General features: G+C 45.7%; 1 protein-coding gene and 1 long non-coding RNA gene across 2 annotated transcripts; one reads left to right on the forward strand and one right to left on the reverse strand.

Moving 5' to 3' along the window:
- The first annotated feature begins 1,277 nt into the window (after positions 1–1,277).
- On the forward strand, positions 1,278–17,400 carry RPN1 (ribophorin I). The gene is made up of 10 exons (XM_047782371.1): positions 1,278–1,585; positions 5,147–5,211; positions 6,437–6,743; positions 10,556–10,765; positions 12,099–12,291; positions 13,177–13,276; positions 14,064–14,202; positions 14,381–14,500; positions 15,902–16,147; positions 16,804–17,400. Exons 1-10 carry the CDS (start codon positions 1,322–1,324, stop codon positions 16,984–16,986), a joined length of 1,827 nt encoding a protein of 608 aa, XP_047638327.1. The 5' UTR covers positions 1,278–1,321; the 3' UTR covers positions 16,987–17,400.
- On the reverse strand, positions 15,113–16,810 carry LOC125128219 (uncharacterized). Its single transcript, XR_007135177.1, has 2 exons — positions 16,527–16,810; positions 15,113–16,445 (listed from the first exon to the last, which is right to left on the reverse strand). It is a non-coding gene; the product is annotated as an uncharacterized LOC125128219 (long non-coding RNA).
- Positions 17,401–17,641: the final 241 nt, after the last annotated feature.

Genomic DNA, 17,641 nt, shown 5'->3' on the forward strand with positions numbered 1-17,641 from the left:
GCCAAAAAACAAACAAACAAACAAAAACCATGCCAGAACACTTGAGGCATGTCTTTGCTGTATAATTGCCACTTAGTGGAAAAAAATCAAAATGGTTCATTCATTTCAGGTCTGGTGGATGGCCCTAGATTTGCACCTGGCTATTGCCAAAACAACTTCCTTGTACAGCATTTTAATAGTGACTGTTAGATGTTTGACACTATCCATCCTGGCATGGGTGACGGGGAGTTAGGAAATCAGGTTTCTAGCCCCAGCTTTGCTCTTAAATAGCTGTGTATCTTTGGATAAGTTACCCTCCCTGGACTTGTATTTCACTTTCAGAAAATAAGGATTGTATTGGGATAGCTAATGCTTCTTTTTGTCTGTGAAAATCTGGGGTTTTATTCACAGCCTGGAGTAGTCCAAAGAGCTCCAGTTCAGGGTCAGTCTAGGTTTCCAAACAACCTGACATTTACTGACTTTGTTGTGTGTTTACTCATCTATAGAGTAGGGGTAAATAGCATTTATAATAAAAAATTCATTTATTCATCCAATCAGTGCTAACTGGTCACTATGCCCCACATGCTGAGGTCCTGGGACGAACAGTCTAGACAACGTCCCTGCCCAGCAGAGCAAAACTTCTGTATAAGTTCCTCATCGATACTGTAACAAATTACTGCAAACTCAGTGGCTTAAAATAACACCAACTTAAATCTATAGTTTCCTAGGATAGAAGTCAGAAACGGGCGTCACTGGGATAAAGACAAGGTGCTTTTGGTTTGTCCTACGTTTCTTGTGGTCTCCCTGAGGTGCATTTTCAGTTCTGTGGGCAGTACCGCAGGAGTGAGGTGCCCTTCTGGGTGTGGTACGTGACGTCACCACGTCCTTCGGTCGGTGATGTTAACCTTGGTCAAGGTGGTGTGATTCTGGAACATCAATTTACTATTTACCCCTTTGTAATTACTAAGTATTGTAGGGGAGATACTTTGAGACTGTGCAGATGTCCTGTTTCTGCTTAAATTTTTGCTAAAGCTTTTACGTTCTCCGTTAGGGCTATAGTCTACCCCATCAGGAAGCAGAAAGGCCACCGTCTCGGTGGGGAGTCGGCGGGTGGCGGGAGAGGCGGAGTGCCAGGGCTCCTTCCCGCGAGAATAGATCGGGAGTGCGCGCGCAGGCAGGCGCCCGGCGGGTCGCCTGTTGCCCTGGAGAAGGGGGGGGGGTCCTCGCCCCTGGGCGCCGCCATCTTGGGATGCTGGCGGACCCAATGGTCAACTGCGTCGTGGCGGAGGCGGGGCGCAGGGGCGGGCTGGCGGGCGGCCTGAGGCTCAGCTCCATCCCGGCCATGGAGGCGCCCGCAGTCTGCCTGCTACCGCTGCTGCTGTTGCTCTGGGCCTGGGCCCCGGCGCCGGGCCGCGCCTCCCCCGAGGCGCTGCCGCTGGTCAACGAGGACGTGAAGCGCACGGTGGATCTGAGCAGCCACCTGGCTAAGGTGACGGCCGAGGTGGTCCTGGCGCACGCGGGCAGCAGCTCCTCGCCCCGCGCCGCCTCCTTCCTACTAGCCCTGGAGCCCGAGTTGGAGGCCCGCTTGGCGCACCTCGGCGTGCAGGTGAGCTGGCGGCGGGGACACGTCAGCACAGGCCGGCGGGCGGGGCTTGGGGTGCCGCTGGCCGGGCCGGAGCGCGATTGGCGAGCGAGGGTGGACTCTGTCCAGTGCGATCGGAAATGGAGCAGCATGTCCCCTGCTTCACGTCTGAATCGTTTGAAACCGTTGTTAATGTAACGCATTTCTTTTGGTCGCGATTTAACTCTTTAAAGGGTTTATTTCTTTTAGTTGAAAGAGTCATACAAGTAATACAGTACAGAAAGTGAAGTCCGGTTCTCTCCCCCTAGACCGGTTGTCATTCTCACGCTGAAGCAGTAAATGGCTCCCAAGTTTGCCTAATCAGTTTCACGCCTCTTGAGGAAGCTGTTGGCTTTGGGAATAGAGGGAATATACCTATGCAGAGGTTTGCTTTTTATTATTGCTTTCATTAAATAGCAGCCATTAAGTCATTACCCAGTTATTGGTTGAGAGAATAGTCATTACAGTGTCGTGTTTCTTCCAAGCACGCCTCTGTCTGACTGAGTTTGGAGATACAAAGCTACCTTTATAGAGATTATGCTTCTGAAATGACTCCTGTACCTTTCATGCCTTGTCTAAAACTTGAAACACAGTTTTGCTTAAAGGTTTGTGGAAAGATTAAAACTTCATTTGAATGTTTTGAAGGTTCAATCGCATTCTTTTATAAAAGCTAGTGCTGATTTAGTGAGGTTGCCACAGGATAACTATCTGCCCTTCATGCTGGAGAGTCTTACAGGCTGGGTGATTGTACTGGTGCCTTATTGAGACTTTATGTCAGGTACTATGGTAGATATTTTAAGTACATCCTCATTTAACTCTCATGGTAGCCCTTTGAGGTATACTGTTAGTGCACCTGAGGAGTCTGAAGTCTGGGAGCGGAAGCTGTATAACCCACTATGTGAGGTCTTCGAACAAAGAGTTGAGCTTTGGTTTAAGACTCTGTGTGTTCTTCACTGTCTCATGTTGTCTCTTCTGGACTAGATGGTTCAAAGGTAGGGTTCTGTTGGAGTATAAAACCTGCAGTCTCATCACCAGCTTTGCTCAGAGTCATTTTTTAGTTTGTAGTCAAAGAGAGAGACGTTAAATGGATGTATGTGCTTCCTTGCCCCTATCTCAGAGGGAAGCATAACAGCGATAACTTTAACCAAGAGGATGTATATTTTCCAACAACTGACTTGGAGGCTGTGGTGAGGTTGCTAGAAAAATTTTCAGTGACCTATCTTCAATCCTACATGTAGCACTTTAGGAGCTGGTGAAGGGGACCATGGTGATTACTGACTAGGAGCCAGTGGTTCCTCATCTTTTTACTACCTAAAACATTATTTTTACACCCATTTGGATCCACATTTGAAATATTTTGTCTTTTTAATCTTTTATTAGTCTAATTTTTCTGGTTTACATATTTAGAGGTGATAATGATATTTCTTTGTCTTTTTAGGGCCATACCTGTGGCATGTGGAGGTTCCCAGGCTAGGGGTCTCATTGGAGCTGTAGCCTCTGGCCTATGCCACAGCCACAGCCACACCAGATCCGAGCCTTGTCTGCAACCTACACCACAGCTCACGGCAGCGCCGAATCCTTAACCCACTGAACGAGGCTAGGCATCGAGCCCGCAACCTCATGGTTCCTAGTCAGATTCGTTGCCACTGCGCCACAACAGGAACTCCAATAACGATATTTTTAGGAGAAATAAATCAACATATTACTGAACAGTGAGAGTTCCTGATAAGCACGAATATATTAGAATGTTCCCATAATGATAAGATTCTAGTCGAAGTAATGAAATTTATTGTTTTTATTAGGCTATACAACTTTGTTGAGAATGACTGTATGATTACTTTTAGGCTTTTCGAAGTATTACACATAGCTTCCTCATTATAGCTTTGTATACCCTCTTGGAAATCAATGTTTCAGTCCTAAAAGGTGGTCTTAATTTTTTTTCTTTGGTGGAGCTTAGGTTGGCAAAGAGATCAGTGGTGTGTGCATAAGTTTTTTCCTTATAATCTGTTCCACAATCTCATTCAAGATGTCTCCTCTTTCTCAGAAAGACCCTCAGCTTGTTGGCATTGGCATCCTTTCCCTGGTTGCACACTGGCTGCAATGAAGGTTGAGAATAAGGGGGGTGAGAGAGGCGCTCCCGTTGTGGGCGCAGTGGAAACAAATCTGACTAGGAACCATGAGGTTGCGGGTTCAATCCCTGGCTGTAGCTGTGGTGTAGGCCAGTGGCTACAGCTCTGATTCTACCCCTAGCCTGGGAATCTCCATATGCTGCAAGTACAGCCCTAAAAAGACAAAAAAAAAAAAAAGAATAAGGGAGTGTGCCACACAGTGGCCATTGCTTTTGCCATTGTTAACTATTTTTTTTAAGGGTTAATTTATTATTTTTGGCTTTTTTTTTTGTCTTTTTTTTTGCCATTTCTTGGGCCGCTCCCATGGCATACGGAGGTTCCCAGGCTAGGGGTCCAATCATAGGTGTAGCTGCCAGCCTACGCCAGAGCCACAGCAACATGGGATCCGAGCTGCGTCTGCAGCCTACACCACAGCTCACGGCAACGCCGGATCCTTAACCCACTGAGCAAGGGCAGGAATCGAACCCGCAACCTCATGGTTCCTAGTCGGATTTGTTAACCACTGCACCACGGCGGGAACTCCTATTTTTGTCTTTTTAAGTTCCTACCCACAGCATATAGACGTTCCCAGGCTAGGGGTTGAATTGGAGCTGTAGCTGCCAGCCTACCCCACAGCCACAGCAACGTGCGATCTGAGCCACATCTGTGACCTACACCACAGCTCACGACAACACCGGATTTTCCCATTGAGCAAGGCCACAGATCGAACCTTGCTTGCATCCTCATGGATACTAGTCAGGTTTGTTACCACTGAGCCATGTTGGGAACTCCCCCTGTTACCTTCTTTTGTGCAAGTAGAATCAGTTTTGGTCACGCCTGAGACTTTTCTACTGCAATAAATTAATACTGCTTTTTCATTTGCATATGCATATTTGACTGTATATGAGGAATACATTCAAAAAGAAATCTTTCCGGCTTTTATATTTGTTTCAAGTGTACTTAGAGGAGTTCCCGTCATGGCTCAGTGGTTAACGAATCCGACTAGGAACCATGAGGTTGTGGGTTCGATCCCTGCCCTTGCTCAGTGGGTTAAGGATCCGGCGTTGCCATAAGCTGTGGTGTAGGTTGCAGGTGCGACTTGGATCCCACGTTGCTGTGGCTCTTGTGTAGACCAGCGGCTATAGCTCCAATTCGACCCCTAGTCTGGGAACCTCCATATGCCGCAAGAGCGGCCCAAGAAAATGGCAAAAAGACAAAAAATAAAATAAAATAATAAAGTCAAGTGTACTTGGAAATGTAATTTTAATTTTTATGTGTGTATTTCAGTTGAAAAATTGTTATCGGAACCAGAATACAATCTTTACAAAGTTCTGGTAGTTTGAATACTTTAATGTGTACATTCTGAGGCAGTTAGTTAATTGCTGACTTAAAACAGGCTGAAAGACAAAAAAGAATAACTTCCTTTGTCCTGTTACAGGTGAAGGGAGAGGATGAGGAAGAGAACAATCTGGAAGTGAGAGAAACCAAAATTAAGGGTAAAAGGTGAGCTGACAGTCAGAATATCTGTGTCTGTCTTGCCTTCTTTGGTTGGGAGGTTATCATCATATCAGGGTTGGGATCAGAACTGGGAGAGTTGCTTACAACATGCTTGGCATCTTAGAGGCCGTTTCAGTTTACACAGTGCCATAGCAAGCAACAGGCTTCCGGGTTCTGGGCCCCAGGTATCATGTCTTTTCCAAACTCCTCATGCTGACACTGGATTCCTGTGAGAGTGGCAGTGTGTTTTAAGTTTTGGGTCCCCCACCTTCCCCTGAAGGGATATCTGGCCATGTATGTCTTTTAAAATGGAATCATACTGTGTCATCTGTAAACTGATTTCTGTGTGGTTTTTTTTTTTTGTCTTTTTGCTATTTCTTGGGCCGCTCCCGTGGCACATGGAGGTTCCCACGCTAGGGGTCGAATCGGAGCTGTAGTCTCCGGCCTACGCCAGAGCCACAGCAATGCGGGATCTGAGCCGCGTCTGCAACCTACACCACAGCTCACGGCAACGCCGGATCGTTAACCCACTGAGCAAGAGCAGGGACCGAACCCGCAACCTCATGGTTCCTAGTCGGATTCGTTAACCACTGCGCCACGATGGGAACTCCTGATTTCTGTTTTTTACATTGTATGTGGAAATTTTGTGTGTGTGTGTGTACATACCTGCAAGCATCTTTTTCATGACTGCGAACATTCTGTTGTGTGGCTCTAATGGAATGTTTTCAACTGTTACCTATTGTTGGATGTTTGTTTTTTTTTAATGCTCTTTTACTATTAAAAGCACTCTTGAGATGTATGTCCAGACATCTGTCTTAAAGTGCTTTTTTTTTCTTCTTTTCTTTCTTCCTTCCTTTCTGTCTGCCATGCATGCAGCATATGGAAGTTCCCAGGCTAGGGGTCAAATCAGAGCTGCAGCTGCCAGCCTACACCTCAGTCACAGCAACGCCAGATCAGAGCCATATCTCCTGCAGCTTGCAGCAATGCAGGATGCTTAACCCATTGAGCAAGACCAGGGATCAAACCCACATCCTCGTGGACACCATGTCAGGTTCTTAACCCTCTGAGCCACAATGGGACTCCCTTAAAATGCTTAAATTATCAGATCAAAGCTGATCTCTTAAAGCTAACTGCTTTTATCTCGGTACAGAATTTTGCTGTGACTTTGAGCTGCTGCTCTCTTTTCACTTCCCTAATCCCTCTTGATTATTTCTCTTGGTTCTTCCTCCAGCGGGAGATTCTTCACAGTCACACTCCCAGTTGCTCTTGATCCTGGGGCCAAGATTTCAGTCACTGTGGAAACCGTTTACACCCACGTGCTTCAGCCATATCCAACACAGATCACCCAGTCAGAGAAACAGTTTGTGGTTTTCGAGGGGAACCATTATTTCTATTCTCCCTACCCAACCAAGTCACAAAGCATGCGTGTGAAGCTCGCCTCCCGAAACGTGGAAAGCTACACCAAGCTGGGGAACCCCACGCGCTCTGAGGACCTCCTGGATTACGGGCCTTTCCGAGATGTCCCTCCCTATAGTCAGGTAGGCATCCAGCCCACCCGTGTCTGCTTCAGAGCATCTCCTGGAGTGCGGACTAGTTGAGAAGCATGGGTAGAAACACAAATGTTCTTTTTAAGTTTATCCCCAGTATTTAACCTGCTGTGAAATGACTCCTCAGGCCTCACTGTTCTCATTCTGGGAGTACAGACAGAGGCTAGGGGTGAGGACCTTTTCATGGAGGTGAGGACCTTTCCTTTTCCATGAGGGGAGAAGGAAACAAGGCATTCTGGGTAGAGGCACGAGTGAGACAAAGGCCCCGAGATGGGAAAACCAAGCTGTGCTGTCCTTGTGGCCAGGGCAGGGGGTGGGCCCTAAAGGAAGAGGGAGCAATTCTGGCTTAAAAAAGATGTTGTTATGGAAAATTTCAAACATGTGGAAGTACAGAGAATTGCAGGCTCACATCCATCCATCATTGAGGCTCAGCAGTTACCAAGCTTTGGCGACACTTGCTTTAGCTGCCTCTTCTTTCTCTCTCCTTCACTCTGTACTCTCAGGATCCCATGGCATATGGAGATTCCCAGGCTAGGGGTCAAATTGGAGCTGTAGCTGCTGGCATACGCCACAGCCACAGCAACGCAGGATCTGAGCTGCATCTGCAACCTACACCAGAGCTCATGGCAATGCCACATCTTTAACCCACTGAGCAAGTCCAGGGATTGAGCCTTTGTCCTCATGGATACTAGTCAGATTCATTAACTGCTGAGCCACGACGGGAACTCCAGCAGTGTTGATTCTATCATGTATGTTACATATCTAGTATTTATTTATAACTGGAAGTTTGTACTTTTTGACCACCTTCAGCCAATTCTCCTGCCCTGGTAATTACAGATCTGATATCTGATAACTATGACTTTGGTTTTTGAAGTAGAATTGGCCTGCAACACTATGTTAGTTCCTCTTATACAACATAATGATTCAATATTTCTATACATTTCAAAATGATCAACACAGTAAGTCCAGTTCTGATGTCACTCTACAGAGTTACTACACACTTATAGACTATATTCCCCACATTATACATTTCATACCTGTCTCATTTATTTTGCAACTGGAAGGTTGTGCTTCTTAATGTCCCTCACCTACTTCTCCTCCAGTCCCCCGCCCCTCTGGCAAACACCTGTTTGTTCTCTAAATCTATAACTGTTTCTATTTTATTTGTCCATTTGTTTTATTTTTTAGATTCCACATTTAAGTGGAATTATACAGTATCTGTCTTTCTCTGATTTATTTCACTTAGCATAATACCCTCTAGAGCCATCCATGTTATCTTAAATGGCAAGATTTCATTCTTTTTTTTTTCTTTTTGTCTTTTGTCTTTTTAGGGCTGCACCTGTGGCATATGGAGGTTCCCAGGCTAAGGGTCAAATCGGAGTTATTGCTGCCGACCTACAGCCACAGCAATGCCAGATCTAAGCTGTATCTGCAACCTATACTATAGCTCACAGCAACGCCGGATCCTTAACCCACTGAGTGAGGCCAGGGATCAAACCCACAACCTCATGGTTCCTAGTCGGATTCGTTTCCACTGCACCAAGACGGGAACTCCATGATTTAATTCTTTTTTAGTCCATTGTATGTGTCTGTGTCTCTCATATCTTCATGCACTCATCTGTTGATGGGCACTTAGGCTGCTTCCATATCTTGGCTAATGTAAAAGATGTGAACTTTGGGGTACACATATCTGTTCTCATTAATGTTTTCATTTTCTTTGGATAAATACCTAGCATAGAATAGCTGGGTTATATGGTAGTATTTTAAATTTTTTTTTCTTGCTTTTTTGCTTTTTTTAGGGCTGCACCTGTGGCATATGGAAGTTCCCAGGCTAGAGGTCTAATCAGAGCTATAGCTGCTGGTCTAGGTCATAGCCACGAGGGATCTGAGCCTCGTCTGCAACCTACACTACAGCTTATGGCAACGCAGGATCCTTGACCCACTGAGCAAGGCCAGGGATCGAACCCACATCCTCATGGATACTAGTCGGATTTGTTTCTGCTGCACCACAGCAGGACTCCTGTTTTTAGTTTTTTTAAATATTATATATTTATTTATTTGTCCTTTCCTGCCACATGTGGAAGTTCCTGGGCCAGGAATCAAAACAACAGCAACCCAAGCCACTACACTGACAATGTTGGATCCTTAACACACTGTACCACAAGAGAACTCTGCAGTTTTAATTTTTAAAGGAATCTCCAACTGTTTTCCATACTGACTGCCCCATGCCTGCCAAGAGTACGAGTGTTCCCTTTTCTCCACATCCTCAGTGATGCTTGTTATTTGTTATCTTTTGATAGTAGCCATTCTCACAGGTGTGAAGTGATACCTCACTGGGGTTTTGATTTGCATTTCCCTGAGGATGAGTGATGTTGAACATCTTTTCACTTACCTTTTGACCATCTGTATGTTTTCCTTGGAAAAATGTCTTTTCAGGTCCTCTGCCCATTTTTATTTTATTTTATTTTATTTATTTATTCTTTTTAGGGCTGTAGGTGCGGCATCTGGACGTTCGCAGGCTAGAGGTCAAATCAGCTGCAGCTTCTGGCCTACACCACAGCCATAGCAGTGCCAGATCTGAGTCATGTTTGCGACCTCACCACAGCTCACAGCAACACCAGATCCTTAACCCATTGATTGAGGCCAGGGATCAAACCAACATCCTCATGTATACTAGTCAGGTTCATTACAGTTGCGCCACAGTGGCAACTCCCAAGGATTAAATGAAATTATGTAATTATTTAGAGCTCATAGAAGAATGTCTGACACATATGTACATGTTAGCTGCATAAATGTTATCTAAAAAATCTCTTTTGTGAATTTTTCTAGTTAAAATTTTCTCCTGGTTAGAAAAATCCAGTAATGAATATTGTGTGTCTCCCTCAGTTTTGAATTATTTGTTAGCTCATTGGTGAGAGTTATTTCTTCATTAGATCTTATATAAATTTTCTAGTTATTTTTTATTTACAACTTAATGATTTTATTTTATTGTAAAACTGTAAAAATTAGTTAAAAAATTAATTTAAAAAGTTCATTGTAGGAGTTCCTGCTGTGGCACAGTGGGTTAAGAATCTGACTGTAGTGGCTTGGGTCGCTGTGGAGACATGGGGTTCAATCCCTGGCCCAGTGCAGTGGGTTTAAGGATCTAGTATTGCCACAGCTGTAGCTCAGATTCAACCCCTGGCCTGGGAACTTCCACTTATCATGGGTGCAGTCATTTAAAAAAAAAAAAAAAAAAAAGGCAAGCTCATCATAGAAGTTTGGAAAATAAAAGCTACAAGGACAAACTAGAAATAATCTATAATTTCTGCTTCCTGTCTCTGATGAAATTCTCATGTGTATCATTTCAGGTTGTCTTTTTTCTCATATAGTTGCTATAATACACATAGAGAGGTTTTTTTAATTTTCAAATTTTTATTTATTTGCCTTTTTAAAAAAAAATTTTTAGGGCCACACCCACAGCATATAGAAATTCCCAGGCTAGGGGTCTAATCCGAGCTATGGCTACCGATCTGCGCCACAGCCACAGCAATGGTAGAGAGGTTTTTTTAAAAACAAGTCATGTTTATGTTGGAACCTAGAACAGTTTTGTGTAATCTTTCCAATTAATAATATATCATGACTCTTTCCATGTCATTACATTAGATACATCATAATTTAACCATTTTGTTGCATACATTAGATGTGTTGCGTTAAACCATTCTAGAACTGATGTATAGACTGTTTCTGGTCAAATTTGATTTAAGCTTGTGTTGATTACTCTGTCACCAAAACTTGGAAGTGTTTGTTTCCTTCCTCTCCAGGATACCTTTAAAGTACATTCCGAGAACAACAGCCCCTTCCTGACCATTACCAGCATGACACGAGTCATTGAAGTCTCCCACTGGGGTAATATTGCTGTGGAAGAAAATGTGGACCTGAAGCACACGGGGGCTGTGCTGAAGGGGCCGTTTTCCCGCTATGACTATCAGAGACAGCCAGACAGTGGGATCTCCTCCATCCGTTCTTTTAAGGTATGGAGTGTGTGACTTGGATGGTGGGAGAGACTATGACTATCACCTGTCCTTGCCTTTGCTTTTTGAAAGTAGCTAATTACTGACAGTTGTTGGGGTTGATTAGTGTTCAAGTAGTTGAGTAATGGTGGTAGAACCAAGAGAATCTTAAAAAACCCTATTTGTATAAGTAAGCCATGTTTTTAAAAGAAATTCTGAATACTGGAGGGAGTTCCCCTCATGGCACAGCGGAAGCAAATCTGACTAGGAACCATGAGGTTGCAGGTTCAATCCCTGGCCTAACTCAGTGGGTTAAGGATCCAGCGTTGCCCTGAGCTGTGGTATAGGTCACAGATGCAGCTCGGATCTTGCATTGCTGTGGCTCTGGCGTAGGCTGGCAGCTACAGCTCCTATTGAATCCCTAGCCTGGGAACCTTCATATGCCGTGGGTGCGGCCCTAGAAAGCAAAAAAAGAAGAAATTTTGAATATTGGAAAAAGCAAAAACAGGCAAGAAAATAGTATTGCTAACACTCATGTATTTCCTTTTTCTATGCTGTTTTTTTAAAAAAATTGATATTATACAGTTTTCTTTTTTTGTCTTATAAATGAAATCTTATAGGCATCTTCATGTACTTATGTATAATAGAAGACAAAAAAAGAAAAAGTAAAAATTTAAAAATAAACACAAAATATTAGGTGGAGAAACCCCCATAAACCACCTAGTGATTTGATGTCATTTCTTTTTCTTTTTTTTTTTTTTGGCTTTTTAGGGCCACACCTGCAGCATATGGAGATTCCCAGGCTAGGGGTCTTATCGGAGCTATAGCTGCTGGCCTACACCACAGCCACAGCCATGCCAGATCCCAGCCATGTCTGTGACCTACACCACAGCTCATGGCAATGCCAGATTCTTAACACACCGAGCAAGACCAGAGATCGAACCAGCGACCTCATGGTTCCTAGTCGGATTCGTTTCCGCTGTGCCACGACGGGAACTCCTTTATGTCATTTCTTACATCTTTTGTTTCCCTTCCTACAAAATAAGTTATAGTTTATTTTTACCTTTTTACTAAGTCTTTAGCATTTACAGAGGTATTTATGAGTCTATTATTTACTGCTTAGAAGAATTTGGCTACTTACTAACCTTGATTGAGAAGTAGATGAGATAGCTAGAAATTCTGAAGCCTTTATGTTAGGGGGGTTAGATTTTTCTCAGAGTGTTAACAGTTTGGAGACTAGTGGCTTAAATGGGACCGTGATGAGGAGCTTGGTGCAGGAAGTGTTTTCTGGACTTAGGGTCCTTTCCTCTGAGTGGGTTTCCTGAGTCTTCAGAAGGTACATTCACTCTTGCAGACCATCCTTCCTGCTGCTGCCCAGGATGTTTATTACCGGGATGAGATTGGCAATGTTTCCACCAGCCACCTTCTTATTTTGGACGACTCTGTAGAGATGGAAATCCGGCCTCGCTTCCCTCTTTTTGGCGGGTGGAAGACCCACTACATCGTTGGCTACAACCTCCCAAGCTACGAGTACCTCTATAATTTGGGTCAGTCTTCAATAGTTAGAGAATAGAGTTTTCTATTAATTTTCTATAGAAGAGAATTATTTTTTAATTTCCTGTTGGTTTGTTGTCACACTGTTGTTTGTAAATTTTTTCCCAAGTTCTATCACTTTACTGAATTTTTTAGTTCTGGTTTATATTGCTCTCTCATGGCTTGTGTTATTTTCATAACTTTAGCTGTTTGGAAATAATGGCAATAGCTATAACTGCTCCTGTGGGTCTTTCTGGCCTGCTTTCACTTTCTCTAGGGATGTTCTCCTTTTTGTTACTTTACATAACTCATTCTGTGTGGGGGTGTCTCTGTTCTTTTCTGTTGCTCACTTTGCACGTGAACTGGGAGGAGTGTAACCAGTGCCCTGCTGCCATGATGTCATGTGGACAAGCATGCTGGCAAGTCTGGGCTTTCCTGGAGCTCTGTAGCCCCTGTTAGCACCATGTTGTTCCCCAGCATGCTGTCCTTGTGCGGGGTGCTGTCCTGGAAGAGGCACTCTGATGGCTTGTCCACTCTGAGCTACTTCCCATGGCTGCCCTGCTCTCTAGTGAAGTGTTGTCTGTTCGGTGGCCCTTCTGGTCTCAGGTCGGCCAGCTGCCCTGCCACCTGCCTCCGCCTTCACCTTCACAGACACTGACACCACAGGTCCCGTGGTCTGGGTGTTTTCTGCCCCTACTCCTTGGATTTGGGGTTCACAGAGATGCCTTGTTATTGAGGCTTGTTTTAAGTGTGGTGGCTCTATCTCTGTGCCACCACCTGTCTTCCAGTCTTCAGCCATTGAGACAGCATCTCATCACTTCTCTGTGTAAGATGAGGGCACTCTGCTCCTGCCCCCTTTTTGTTTTTCATGTCACTCCTGTGTCTGCTTACCCCTTCAGGAGACCAGTATGCACTGAAGATGAGGCTTGTGGACCATGTGTTTGATGAGCAAGTGATAGACTCTCTGACTGTGAAGATCATCTTGCCTGAAGGGGCCAAGTGAGTGTGACTTCCCTTCCTCTGTCCCCCTCTGGTGCTGGCCTCTTGGTATCCCAAGGGGACACTGTATTCCAGAACACAGAGGCGCCGACTGAGAAGCCTGGAGACTTCCAGCAGAGTTTGAGCAGAGGAGTAGGACTCAGTGAGGGCAGAGATAATCTCTGAGCTACTCCAGCACCTTGCCTTTATGACAGAGGCAGTACTCATAGCAGGCCAGACTGACAGCCTGGGTCTGGGGGGTGACCAAAAATAGGAAAGAATGCAGAGATGAGACAGCCGGTGCATTGTGCTGTGTTCATAGAAAGAGGAAGGATAATGGTGCGATGGCTTTGTCTTATCCTGGGCTTGCAGATCAGGTTCAGAAGTGAAGAAAGGGTCTCAGATACTGTATCAAGTTTCCATGGTTACACAGAGAGGGAGCTTCTTTGGCCAGTTTAAGCAGAAACTCATGTATTTGGAAGGGTATGTGATCTCATAAAATGATGGCTTAAGTTAAAGAACCAGGCTTGAGAAAAGACAGAGCTGGAGCATCTCCAGGAATCCAGCTGGCAGAAACCCGTGGACATTCACGGGGCCACATGCTCTGTGTGTGGGGGACAAACACATGCTCGTACTCAGGCAGTAGCTCTGCTGTCTCCAGGTTGAGTGTTCCCTGTGCTGGGTGTGGGGAGCAGAGTAGAGCTGAATCATGACCCTGGAAGAACCCCTGGGCCTTGGTATCCACCCCATGAACCTGGTTGGTCAGTGCATTTCATATGAGGCTCAGCTCCATCCTAACTGCCTCCAGGAACATCCAGGTGGATAGTCCCTACGAGATCAGCCGAGCCCCTGACGAGCTGCACTACACCTACCTGGACACGTTTGGCCGCCCTGTGATCGTGGCCCACAAGAAGAACCTGGTGGAACAGCATATTCAGGACATTGTGGTATGAGCTCCACAGCCCTGCCCGCCTCCCCTGCCTTGCCTGGGGTGGTATGGGCACAACTGCCTCTGGGGACAGGGGTAGTGGCAGATGGTGTTGGCAGCCTGGACAGTGCAGGCCTGGTGAGGGCCTTCTGCCCCCAGGATTGATTCTGAGTCTAGTGCATGTTCCTGGCCCCCAGGTGCACTACACATTCAACAAGGTGCTCATGCTGCAGGAGCCCCTGCTGGTGGTGGCCGCCTTTTACATCCTGTTCTTCACCGTCATTGTCTACGTCAGGCTGGACTTCTCCATCACAAAGGTACCTGCTCGCCACCACTCACATTGCCAGTACCTGTCCAACTTCATTAGTTCCCTAAGTGGCCTTCCTGATTTATTTTGCAAACATAGGCAGTTTAATTTTTACTTTCTTCTTTTGTTCATAAACAGTAACAACAGTATATATCATATTTTTTACTTTATTTTTCACTTAACAGATATATCCTGAAAGTCACCCTTTTTGGTTCATAGAAAGCATTCTTCCAGGCATGTGGAAATTCCCGTGCAGTGATTGAACCCAGCCACTGTAGTGACAATACCAGATCCTTAACCCACTGAGACACAAGGGAACTTCTCATGGTGTTTTTGTCTTTTAGGGCCACACCCAAGGCACATGGAGGTTCCTAGGATAGGGGCTGAGTCAGAGCTGTAGCCACTGGCCTACCACAGCCATAGCAACACCAGAACCAAGCCGCATTTGCAACCTACACCACAGCTCACGGCAACACCAGATCCTAAACCCACTGAGTGAGGCTAGGGATTGAACCTGCGTCCTCATGGATACTAGTCAGATTTGCTTTGGCTGTTTCCACTGAGCAATGACGGGAACTCCAGCCATGGTGTTTTTTTAAATAGCTTCAGAGGATTTCCATAGTATTGATGGGTCATAGTTTATTTAACCAATTTCCTATGTATACAACTCTGTTTTATCATTTTTTTCTTTTTATGGCTGCACCCATGGCATACGGAAGTTCCTGGGCTAGGGGCTGAATTAAAGCTACAGCTGAGGCTTACGCTACCACCAAGGCAACGCGGGAGCTGAGCTGTACCTGCAACCTACATTGTAGCCTGTGAAAACCCACTGAGAAAGGCCAGGGATCAAACCCACATCCTTACAGGGATATCAGGTCCCTAATCTGCTGAGCCACATGGGAACTCGCCATCTCTATTTGAAAGCATTGTGGGCCAAATCAGCCGTCTGCAGACCAGGTTTAGCCTTTTGAGTTGCTCAGAGCTTCTGCAGTAGAAGATAGAGAGATTCTGTAGTGTATATAGGGCCCCAGCTGGCTAAGGAGCTTGGCCTTCATCTTTTAGGCCCTGGAAACCCTTGAAGGTTTTAAGGAGGGAACAGGACATAGTAAAGGTCCTGGAAAACTTTCCCTGGCTGAGCTGCGATCTCTCCTCCCTCACTACCCCTTTCATGGCACACTCTGGCGTTAGTTTCCCTTTCACACCGTCTGTCTGACCTATTGGACTTGGGCATGAATGTCTGCTTCACTTTCTGTCCCATCCTCCCTGTTGCTGAATGGGTCCAGAGTCAGTGTTAGCAAATTTGATTCTCTTTCCCAGAAGATGGACTTTCTTATGTGCACAGCTCTTTGTGCTCCTTGGGAGGTGGAAGGTCAGAGTGGACCTAGGCCTGGATGTGGTGTCTCTCCCCTAGGATCCAGCTGCAGAGGCCAGGATGAAGGTGGCCTGCATCACAGAGCAGGTCTTGACCCTGGTCAACAAGAGAATAGGTCTCTACCGCCACTTTGATGAGACGATCAATAGATACAAACAGTCCCGGGATGTGTCCACCCTCAACAGCGGCAAGAAGAGCCTGGAGTTGGAGCACAAGGCCTTGACCAGTGAGGTGGCACTGCTACAGTCCAGGCTGAAGACAGAAGGTTCTGACCTCTGTGACAAAGTAAGTGTCTGCCTTTGCCGAGTCACCAGGCTCGCTGCCTGCCATGCCTGCTCTGGGAGTGTAGTGACTGTCTGGAGCACCTGCCCTTGCTTGCTGTTGGCCTGTGGGATGAGCGCCTGGTCATGGCCATGTTGCCTGGTGTTCCCTCTGGGGGTGAGATGAGAAGTTCTGGGGTCTCAGTTGAGGAGCTGGGTCTGGAGGAATTCTGCCGGCTCCACCACACTGTCTGTCCACGTGGCCGCCCGTGTTAAGAGCAGCTGCTGCTTCTCCTGGAGACCAGACTGGACAAGGCTCCAGGCTGTTTGGGATTTAGATTTAGAATCAAGGGTTTGAATCCAGGCTCTGGTTCAGACTTTGTAAACCTGGGTAAGTTACCTACCTTGTGTGCCTAATTTGGGAAGGGAACAAATGTTCATAGTGCCCACATACGCATGTCTTCGTGCCATGGGGTTGTGTATTTTCACACTGGATCCTTCCAGTCTCTTGACACCTGGTGGGAATGGTGTAGGCACTGGCTCACAGGGGCCAGAGTTTGTAGGGGTGAGGCTGGCATCTCCCTGCACAGCAGCCCCTTTGCCCCGGGTTGTGGTGGGCCTGCAGGGGCACAGGAGGGGGAGGACCCATCTCAAGCTCTGCCCTGCTCTTGCCTTGGCCAGGTAAGCGAAATGCAGAAACTGGACGCACAGGTCAAGGAGCTGGTACTGAAGTCAGCGGTGGAGGCCGAGCGGCTGGTGGCTGGCAAGCTCAAGAAAGACACATACATTGAGAATGAGAAGCTTATCTCGGGAAAGCGCCAGGAGCTGGTCACCAAGATCGACCATATCCTGGATGCACTGTAGCCATGTACTTACTTTAAGAAGGCAGAATGGGGGTGGTGACCACCCAGGCCAGCAAATGCTGGCTTCTGTGTCCTGCAGAAGACCTTCAAGGAAGAGGGAAGCCAGGCCCTGCCTCAGGCAACACAAGAAGCTTAGTTGTTGTCCCCAGAGTTTTCTTTTTTCTTTTTTCCAAAAAACTACCACCACCACTTAAATCCCACTAAAAACAAAATATTTTTGTGTTTTGAAAAAAGAAATTTTTGAGTCGGTTTTGTTTGTTCTGAAGCCTAGGATATTCTTTTTGCCTGTAAGTCCCTTGTTTTATGCCCTTCTAATTTCTGATGTTTGGGTATTTTACAAGCATTTGTGTTTTTTAAAGTGTGTGTGGCCAAATGAAAATAAAGTTGGGACTGTGAACATCTGTTCTGTTGAAAATCTCTTGTAACTTAATTCTTAACTTTGGGGATGGTACTTCCATCAAGTGGTTTTTTTTTTTAATTTTTTTTTTTTTTAAATTTTCCTACTGTACAGCAAGGGGATCAAGTTATCTTTACATGTATACATTACATTTTTTCCCCCACCCTTTCTTCTGTTGCAACATGAGTATCTAGACAAAGTTCTCAATGCTATTCAGCAGGATCTCCTTGTAAATCTATTCTAAGTTGTGTCTGATAAG

The sequence above is a fragment of the Phacochoerus africanus genome, chromosome 1 (genome assembly GCF_016906955.1).
Source record: "Phacochoerus africanus isolate WHEZ1 chromosome 1, ROS_Pafr_v1, whole genome shotgun sequence".
NCBI classification, from domain to species: Eukaryota; Metazoa; Chordata; class Mammalia; order Artiodactyla; family Suidae; genus Phacochoerus; species Phacochoerus africanus.

Coding starts and splice junctions, on each gene's coding strand:
- RPN1 (XM_047782371.1), top strand. CDS start 1,322: ATGGAGGCGCCCGCAGTCTGCCTGCTACCGCTGCTGCTGTTGCTCTGG. Junction 6,744..10,555: donor ATGTCCCTCCCTATAGTCAG/GTAGGCATCCAG, acceptor CTTCCTCTCCAG/GATACCTTTAAAGTACATTC. Junction 16,148..16,803: donor GTTCTGACCTCTGTGACAAA/GTAAGTGTCTGC, acceptor TGCCTTGGCCAG/GTAAGCGAAATGCAGAAACT.